Raw genomic sequence first — 10,000 nt, forward strand, 5'->3', positions numbered from 1 at the left:
TCAAAGTATTTATTAGTAGGTCTGCCATCTCTTAGTCGTTTTGGTCTTAGTCGACTAAGATTTCTTTAGTCGATTAGTCATTTTTTATGCTTATTCATGCTTAATTTTCTCATTTCCAAGAAACTTCTGAGCACATTTCTGGTAAACACAAGATTTAAAGTGGTGCTTTTGCAGGATTAATTGTGGAGAAACTCAGTTTTACAGATGGTTAATTAACTACATTTATATTGTGCTTTTCTAGTCTTAACCACCTCTCAAAGCTCACAGCTCTGTCAATTAAATCAACTAATCGATTAGTCGACAAAATCCTATAAGTGTTAGTCGACTAAGAATTTCTTTAGTCGAGGACAGCCCTATTTATTAGTAATACAGTGGAAATTAGTATAAATGTGAATATTTGGTTAGCATGTTGATTTTACGGTGTGTGCCCCTACATTTTCTGGTTGCGCCCCTAAAATTTTCTGTAGGGGGCCACTGTGCTCCTAGTGAAAAATGTTAGTCTGGAGCCCTGATACCTACAAACTAGTCGCTTTTCGGCGAAAATCGCCGTTTCGAATGTGAAAATGTCATCCATGTGAAACGTGTAGATTGGAAGAGGTTTTATTTGGGTGGGGGCTGGGGTGCTAATACGGCATCGGTGCCTCAACGGCTGTTATCTACCGGACCGAATAGCAACGTGGATTTCGGTGCCTTATTTAGGTGACACTTAAATGCCTAAACCGATACTAAACCTAATTGCCAGCGCAGCCCCTCTCTCTCTCTCCCTCTCTCTCCCCCAATTTCAAATGATGTCCCCAAAAGGAGACTTTGTCAACATCTGTTTTATCTAAAAAAGATACATGACTCTGTTTGTTCATCTCACTTCACTTTTATTGCCGCAGAATGGGGATTGTCAAGCAGACAAACTGACCAGCAAATATATAATAATAATAGATCCATACTTGGCGTTTGTGTATCAATACAGTATTGCCACGGAAAATATTGCAATATTATGCTGTATCCATTTTCCCCCACCCTTACTTTTCTCTAGGGCTGTGCTCGATTGAAGAAATTCTTAGTCGACTAACACTCATTCAACCGTACCGACTAATGGATTAGTTGATTTAATCGACCGATCTGTAAATCTGAGTTTCTCCACAAAGAGTCGTGTTAAAGCACCACTTTAATTCTTGTGTTTACCAGAGATGTGCTCGTTCGTTTCTTGGAAATTAGTCATTCAGCATGAAAAAAAGCTTCAAACATGACTAATGGACTAAAGAGATCTAAGTTGACTAAGACCAAAACCACCGATTAGTCGATTAATCGACTAAGAGGGAGCAGACCTAGTTTTCTGAAATGTGTTTAAATATGCAAAGGAGGCTATTATCTTATTCAATATATGCATCCTTTTAGCACGACTCTTTGTGGAGAAACTCAGATTTACATATCTGTCGATTTTAAATCAACTAATCCATTAGTCGATACGATTGAATGAGTGTTAGTCGACGAAGAAGAATTTCTTCATTCGAGCACACAGCCCTACAGAAAACTCGTTAATACAACAAATAACTGTCTTAATGAAAGTAATCAAAGGAGGTTTCACGGTGATATCTGTTAGGTAAAATGTCAACCCTTAATTCTTGTGTTTACCAGAGATGTGCTCGTACGTTTCTTGGAAATAAGTCATTCAGTGTGAAAAACAGCATCAGACATGACTAATGGACTAAAGAGATCTAAGTTGACTAAGACCAAACCCACCGATTAGTCGACTAACCCACTAATAGGGAGCAGCCCTACTTTTCACTACGCTTACGCAGACATTAGAAGCAGCTGTTGAATCCTCTCGTCTCCCCTGTTAGCTCGTCTGATAACCACACGGAGACATTTATCGCTGACTGTAAAACCATGAAGGAGGTATTTGGTATTTATAGAGTCTTCAGGGAGTCTGCACAGTGTAAACCTACAGACATGTTTTGGCAGCCTCGCAGCATTTCACACTGGCTTTGTCTCCTGCAGCAGCAGCAGCGAAAAGCCCGTTTTACAGTAACCGCAGCCGAGCTGGCGCATGTAAATGTGACGTCATGAAATCTCTGTGACTATTTGTGAATGGACTGCTCTTATAAAGAGCTTTTCTAGTCTTAACAACTACTCAAAGCGCTTTAACATGGCACAGAAACCACTCACACGCATTCATACACTGTTGCCGAGGCTGCCGTACAAGGTGCCACCTGCTCATCAGATAAACTCTCGCACACATTTACACTCCGATGGGCAACTCGGGGTTCAGTGTCTTGCCCAAGGACACTTTGGCATGGAACTGCACTCTACCACTCAGCCACAGCCGCCCTATTTATACTTGCGAGTGGTGGTGGTCGCGACACTAGCTGCAGTCTTCTCCTGAACAGAGGTGGCGCTAACGAGCAAAGGCTACCGACGCTGCTCTTCCTACGGACCAGAAGAAGAAGAACCAGGTAAACAACGGCAGAGCTGGCAGCAGCAGCGGTGCCGTCAACGCTTCGATTTGATTCGCTGACCTACTTTCACCTAAAATGACGTTCGAATATTCCCTAAAAAAAAAACAACAGAATATTCGAACTATTCGAACATCTGGTTGTGCGTGCATCCAAGGTGGCGCGCGACATCGTGACGTTAAAATGACGTAATATCCGGCCGAGCCGAGGTTGCGCAATCAAACCTGGGTCTCCTACACCAAAGGCATGTGTCACATCCACTGCGCCATCACCACCCAAATGTAGGCTACTTTTTAAAATGCCATATTTTCCCCCCTCTGGGCTCACCTAAACAGACGTACAAGCCTTTCTTTGATTTCAGTTTTCAGTTTTTCAAGCATCGGTTTAGGAATCGGAATCGTTTTTAAAAGTACAGGTTCGGCATCAGAATCGTAAAAATCCAAACGGTACTCCCGACCCCGGTGCTCGGCGAGTGTTAATTTCAGACCCTGGGCTGTTTCTGAATCTAGTTCAGCTGGAGGCGCACAGATGAATTGATTAGTTGTCAATTGGGCTGTGTGCTCGATTGAAGAAATTCTGAGTCGACTAACACTCATTCAATTGTACCGACTAATCGATTAGTTGATTTAATCGACAGATCTGTAAATCTGAGTTTCTCCGCAAAGAGTCGTGCTAAAAGCACCGCTTTAATTCTTGTGTTTACCAGAGATGTGCTCGTACGTTTCTTGGAAAATAAGTCATTCAGCATGAAAAAAAAAAGCATCAAACATGACTAATGGACTAAAGAGATCTAAGTTGACTAAGACCAAACCCACCGATTAGTCGATTAATCGACTAAGAGGGAGCAGACCTAGTTGTCAACTATTAAATAAATAATAACCTCTTTGTTTTTTTAACCAAAGGTAAACTTGTGTGATCCAGCTTGTTAAATGTAGGGCTGTCCTCGACTAAAGAAATTCTTAGTCGACTAACGCTTATAGGATTTTGTCGACTAATCGATTAGTTGATTTAATCGACAGAGCTGTGAGCTTTGAGAGGTGGTTAAGACTAGAAAAGCCCAATATAAATGTAGTTAATTAACCATCTGTAAAACTGAGTTTCTCCACAATTAATCCTGCAAAAGCACCACTTTAAATCTCGTGTTTACCATAAATGTGCTCAGAAGTTTCTTGGAAATGAGTAATTAAGCATGAATAAGCATAAAAAATGACTAATCGAGTAAAGAAATCTTAGTCGACTAAGACCAAAAACGACAGATTAGTCGACTAATCGACTAAGAGGTGGCAGCCCTAGTTAAATGTGAATACTTTGTAGTGTCTTCTTCTCTCCTCTGGGACAGGAAACTGAATATATTTTGAGTTTGTGGACGAAATGAGAGATGCGAGGATGTTTTTATCTGCTGCGTGGCCTGCTGTGGATCATCAGGAGTGCTGACAGCGTTGTTAATATTTGGGGAGATGTGTAGTTTACAGCCCGCCAGAGTCTGAAGATGCTCGCTGGCTCGTCTGTGTTTGAGTTTGTGGAGCCCGGTGTTTCCTTTTAGGATTTCTTTTTTTGCAGTGGGGGCAGGTCCGAACAATGAGAGGCATATTGTGATTGAACTGTATTTTTTTGAGTTACTATATAGGCCGACTTTGATCTCGACATATAGGCTAAGCATTCTGTAGCAAATACCAATAAACCCACTATTTATGACATTATCTTAATACAGTTTCACTACTTCAGCATGTAAATAATGCACCGGAGTGTCTCGGGGCTCATTTATCCGCCCTAACCTATTTTAAAGTGCTGTTTTCTGCTGATATTTTCTTTCAACTAACACAAAAAAAATACATTCAACAAATAGACTTGTATTAGTAGACATTCAGTAGACACATAGTAATATGGACACATACTGAACAGTAGAGACAACACTATACATATAGGCACATAGCAACATTATCTACACATATACAAATAACACAATATCAAGACAAGTACACAGAGTGCCACGGGACATCATGACACACACACACACACACACACAGACGCAAACACACACACGTAGAGACGCAAACACACACAGGCGCGCGCACACTAAAGCACAAACTAATATATTTATTCACCTCTATTCACACCAGGGCTGTCCTCGACTAAAGAAATTCTTAGTCGACTAACACTTATAGGATTAAGTCGACTAATCGATTAGTTGATTTAATTGACAGAGCTGTGCGCTTTGAGAGGTGGTTAAGACTAGAAAAGCACAATATAAATGTAGTTAATTAACTACAATTTCTCCACAATTAATCAATTAAACCATAAATGTGCTCAGAAGTTTCTTGGAAATAAGTAATTAAGCATTAAAAACCATAAAAAATGACTAATCGACTAAAGAAATCTCAGTCGACTGAGACCAAAACGACCGATTAGTCGACTAATCGACTAAGAGGTGGCAGCCCTACATCACCACAATGAGGCATATTTACAGTTGTGATTTGAACTGTATTTTTTGAGGAATTATAGGGCACTTATCATCTACAACAGGTCTACACTTGGAACGGACCCACCGCGGTGACGTTATCAGTGGAGCTGTTTGTTAAATAGTCGATCATGAAGAAAGCGAACATTTTTGACAATAAACTACATCAACACAACAGTATGTGGGGTTAAACTGGATGGGCCCAATAACCTCTGAATAGTTCTACTTAATTGTTAAATTGCATTATGTCGGCAGGATCATTTTAAAAAGCAACCGCGACTACATTTTTTTTTTGTACAGCCCTATTTCTGATACCGTGGTGGCAGAAATTTAGCCGTGGTGGGCCTCCACTACAAAATCAACATAGAAGAAACACTGGAGTGTTAGTCGACTAAGAATTTCTTCAATCGAGCACAGCCCTGGTGGACAGCGTTGGACATTAATGCACGAGACAGAGGTCAGGGGTCGTGTCCCACCTTTCATATGATAAGTTACCTGAAGGAGGCCTCTTGGGGAGGGTCCCATGCAGGGCTTTAGGTTCAGGTGCAGCAGCCTGAAGCTGAATGAATGCCACTAAGGCCCCGTCCACACGTACCAAAACGATCTTTTTTGTGTTGACCTGCCAAGGGACTACAGATGAAAATTTTGAAAGAAAAATTTACTATTTACTTTGTTTTTTTATTAATAAGGGAAATAATTCCACTAATGAACCCTGACAAGGCACACCTGTGAAGGTAAAACCATTTCAGGTGACTACCTCATGAAGCTCATTGAGAGAACACCAAGGGTTTGCAGAGTTATCAAAAAAAGCAAAGGGTGGCTACTTTGAGGAATCTAAAATATAAGAAATGTTTTCAGTTATTTCACACTTTTTTGTTAAGTACATAATTCCATATGTGTTCATTCATAGTTTTGATGCCTTCAGTGAGAATCTACAATGTAAATAGTAATGAAAATAAAAAGGAAACGCATTGAATGAGAAGGTGGGTCCAAACTTTTGGCCTGTACTGTATATAATATTTAGTTTACTAAATCCGTTGACTGTGTGGCTGTCTGAGTTGTGTGATTTAGAGCTTGAAACGCTGTAATGATCGCGTCTCATTGGCCAGTTACCGGAGCCTACCACGTGTGTGCATATTTCAACAGTGTGACGGTGTGAGTGAAGAAATGGACAAGAAAACCGAACGGATCAGAGAAGAGAAAGAAAAGTTGTGTCCCGTTCTCTTTATTGGTTTTAATACTGTACGAAAACTTGTTTTATTTGTTATGAATCTATTTCGATGCGTTTTCCTGTTTTTAACTTTTATAATTTGACGTGTTTTAAAAAATATCGATATAGATATATATATATATCGTAATATTCATAATTGATATTGCAATATCACATTTTGTCAATATCGTGCAACCCCAACAGACAGACACTTTGACTCCTCCGCAAGTGGTCAGTGTTAAAAAGGCTTCAGAGACACACGACACAAACCAGCACCAATCAGTGACACATGACATCATGACTATATATAAGAAAAATAACATGTTTTTGGGGTTTTTCTGCATAAATGTAGGGCTGTGCAATTAATCTAAATTTAATCGTGATCATGATTTTGCCTCCCAACGATCACAAAATCAAAAAAAAACTATTATTTAGCTCATTACGTTTTGCAAGTAAACTCTTATTTTCTCTTTTGTGTTCTGAATGAAAAAAATAAAATTTAAATAGGACAAGTATTAAGGCAAAGGTCACCGAATTTGTGTTTTTTAAAACTGTTGATTTATTTTACTTCTTCCACTGTTTTTTAAGTTCAATAATTGCAACATGTTTCCAGAAGTCAACGAGTAATCGTGTTTAAATTATCGTGATTTCAATATTGACCGAAATGATCGTAATTATATTATCGTGATTTCAATATTGACCGAAATGATCGTGATTATATCTTTTTTTTCCATAATCGAGCAGCCCTAGCATAAATGTTTTCTCATCCAGCGTGTTAATACAAAAAATACCAAATAATGTGTGTGTGTCTGTGTGTGTCTGTGTGTGTCTGTGTGTGTGTCTGAGCCTGGTATTAAACCATTACTGATGGCTGCATTCCACTTAGGAGAGACCCTGGTATTAAACCATTACTGATGGCTGCATTCCACTTAGGAGAGGCCCTGGTATTAAACCATTACTGATGGCTGCATTCCACTTAGGAGAGGTCCTGGTATTAAACCATTAATGATGGCTGCATTCCACTTAGGAGAGGTCCTGGTATTAAACCATTACTGATGGCTGCATTCCACTTAGGAGAGACCCTGGTATTAAACCATTACTGATGGCTGCATTCCACTTAGGAGAGACCCTGGTATTAAACCATTAATGATGGCTGCATTCCATTTAGGAGAGACCCTGGTATTAAACCATTACTGATGGCTGCATTCCACTTAGGAGAGACCCTGGTATTAAACCATTACTGATGGCTGCATTCCACTTAGGAGAGACCCTGGTATTAAACCATTACTGATGGCTGCATTCCACTTAGGAGAGGTCCTGGTATTAAACCATTAATGATGGCTGCATTCCACTTAGGAGAGGTCCTGGTATTAAACCATTACTGATGGCTGCATTCCACTTAGGAGAGACCCTGGTATTAAACCATTAATGATGGCTGCATTCCATTTAGGAGAGACCCTGGTATTAAACCATTACTGATGGCTGCATTCCACTTAGGAGAGACCCTGGTATTAAACCATTAATGATGGCTGTATTCCATTTAGGAGAGGTCCTGGTATTAAACCATTACTGATGGCTGCATTCCACTTAGGAGAGACCCTGGTATTAAACCATTACTGATGGCTGCATTCCACTTAGGAGAGACCCTGGTATTAAACCATTACTGATGGCTGCATTCCACTTAGGAGAGACCCTGGTATTGTTCATGCTGACTCACTGAAATATCTTACTGAGACACTTGATGGAACTGAGCCATCGTTGAGATCAATCTCAGCTGTGCTTCTCCTACTATGACAAGTCAACATGTCTGCTGGGAAAGCTCCATTGTGCCCTGCTGTTATTGTTGTTATTGTTGTTGTCTGAGCTGTTGTTTGTCCTCTGTTTAGGAGGCGATGTGGGGAGCTGGGCGGTGGCCTGGGGCCCAGCCCTGAGGAGGCGTCCCGCGGCTGGGAGGAGCCCCCGGCCCCTCCTCTGGCCCCCCCCCCCCGCAGCGCCCCGGGACGACCCTACTAAGATGTCCCTCAGCAGCGGCCCTGCAGGCGGGAAAGGTGTGGACTCCAACGCGGTGGAGGCGTACGACAGCGGCGATGAGTGGGATATCGGCGTCGGCAATCTGATCATCGACCTAGACGCCGACCTGGAGAAGGACAAGCTGGAGATGTCGAGCGGCAAGGAGGGAGGGGGCATGGCCGCCCCCCCTGGCGCCGTTGCCGCGCTACCGGACAACATAAAGTTCGTGAGCCCCGTAGCTGCCGCCGCGCAGGGCAAAGAGAGCAAATCCAAATCCAAACGCAGTAAAAACTCTAAGGAGAGCGCCAAGGCCCCGACGGTGTCAGACGGAGCTAAGAAGGAGGTTCAGGGGGGTCCGGGGCCGACCCAGAACCCTAACTGTACCCCCGCCAAGGGCACCGACAAGCCCGGTAAACCCTCCCGTACCCTGCCCGCCCCGAAAAAGGACAAAGACGGCTCGTCGGGGAAAACCAAGAAGGAGAAAACGGAGGTTGTTTCTGTCGGCGCTGAGAAAGAGCCCGCGGCTACCGTCCCTCGCGGCGGCCCCTTCGAGGGCCCGCAGGACCCCGAGTCGGCCGCGGCCGAGCAGCTCGGGATCGTCGTGGCTCCGCCCCCGCCGCCGCTGCTGGACCCGGCCGGGGTTGGACAGCACGTCGCCATGACGACGGAGCAAGAGGAAGTGGACAACGGCGAATGCCGAAATCCGAAGAAAGCGATCACCGTGAAGGTAAGAGAGGAAACGCACAGGATTCCTGTTTTATCTAGGGCTGCCACTATCTGAAGTCTACATAAAAGAGACTTCAGATACAGTATTAGGGGACCACTAAGGTCTATATAAAAGAGACTTCAGATACAGTATTAGGGGACCACTAAGGTCTATATAAAAGAGACTTCAGATACAGTATTAGGGGACCACTAAGGTCTATATAAAAGAGACCACTAAGGGGACCACTAAGGTCTATAAAAAGAGACTTCAGATACAGTATTAGGGGACCACTAAGGTCTATATAAAAGAGACTTCAGATACAGTATTAGGGGACCACTATTATATAAAAAGAGACTTCAGATACAGTATTAGGGGACCACTAAGGTCTATATAAAAGAGACTTCAGATACAGTATTAGGGGACCACTAAGGTCTATATAAAAGAGGGGACCACTAAGGTCTATATAAAAGAGACTTCAGATACAGTATTAGGGGACCACTAAGGTCTATATGAAAGACTTCAGATACAGTATTAGGGGACCACTAAGGTCTATATAAAAGAGACTTCTGATACAGTATTAGGGGACCATTAGGACCCCATCAAGAGAGAGTTGGTGGGGGAAAAATCGATACAGCATAGTATTGCGATATTTTTCGTGGCAATACTGTATCAATACACAGATGCCAAGTATCGATCTTTTATGATATATATGATGGTCAGTTTGTCTTGCTTGACAATCCCCATTTTGCAGCAACAACATTTAAGTGAGATAAACAGACAGAAAAATGTATCTTTTTAGATAAAACAGATGTTGACAAAATTTTCCATTGGGTACATCATTTGAAATTAGGAAAAATTTGAAGTTGGAAAAAAGGTAATACATTGCAGTATAACGCAGAATATTGCAATATGTTTAAAATCGCAATAATATCGTATCGTGACATAAGTATCGTGATGATATCGTATCGTGAGGCCTCTGGTGATTCCCACCCCTAGCTGCCACCTCTTAGTCGATTAGTCGACTAATCTGTGGTTTTGGTCTTAGTCGACTAAGATTTCTTTAGTCGATTAGTCATTTTTTATGCTTATTCGTGCTTAATTACTTATTTCCAAGAAACTTCTGAGCACATTTATGGTAAACACAAGATTTAAAGTGGTGCTTTTGC

At 42.0% G+C, this 10,000-nt stretch overlaps 1 protein-coding gene across 1 annotated transcript in view; it reads left to right on the forward strand.

Annotated features, from left to right (window-relative positions):
- Nucleotides 1–10,000, forward strand: part of LOC114560308 (zinc finger protein 609-like) — a 71,208-nt gene that overhangs the window by 20,528 nt on the left and 40,680 nt on the right. Inside the window, 1 exon segment of the mRNA XM_028585605.1 lies at nt 8,005–8,855. Coding sequence (XP_028441406.1) covers nt 8,133–8,855 — 723 coding nt within the window. The 5' untranslated portion in view covers nt 8,005–8,132.

Source organism: Perca flavescens, chromosome 8 (assembly GCF_004354835.1).
Source record: "Perca flavescens isolate YP-PL-M2 chromosome 8, PFLA_1.0, whole genome shotgun sequence".
NCBI lineage: Eukaryota > Metazoa > Chordata > Actinopteri > Perciformes > Percidae > Perca > Perca flavescens.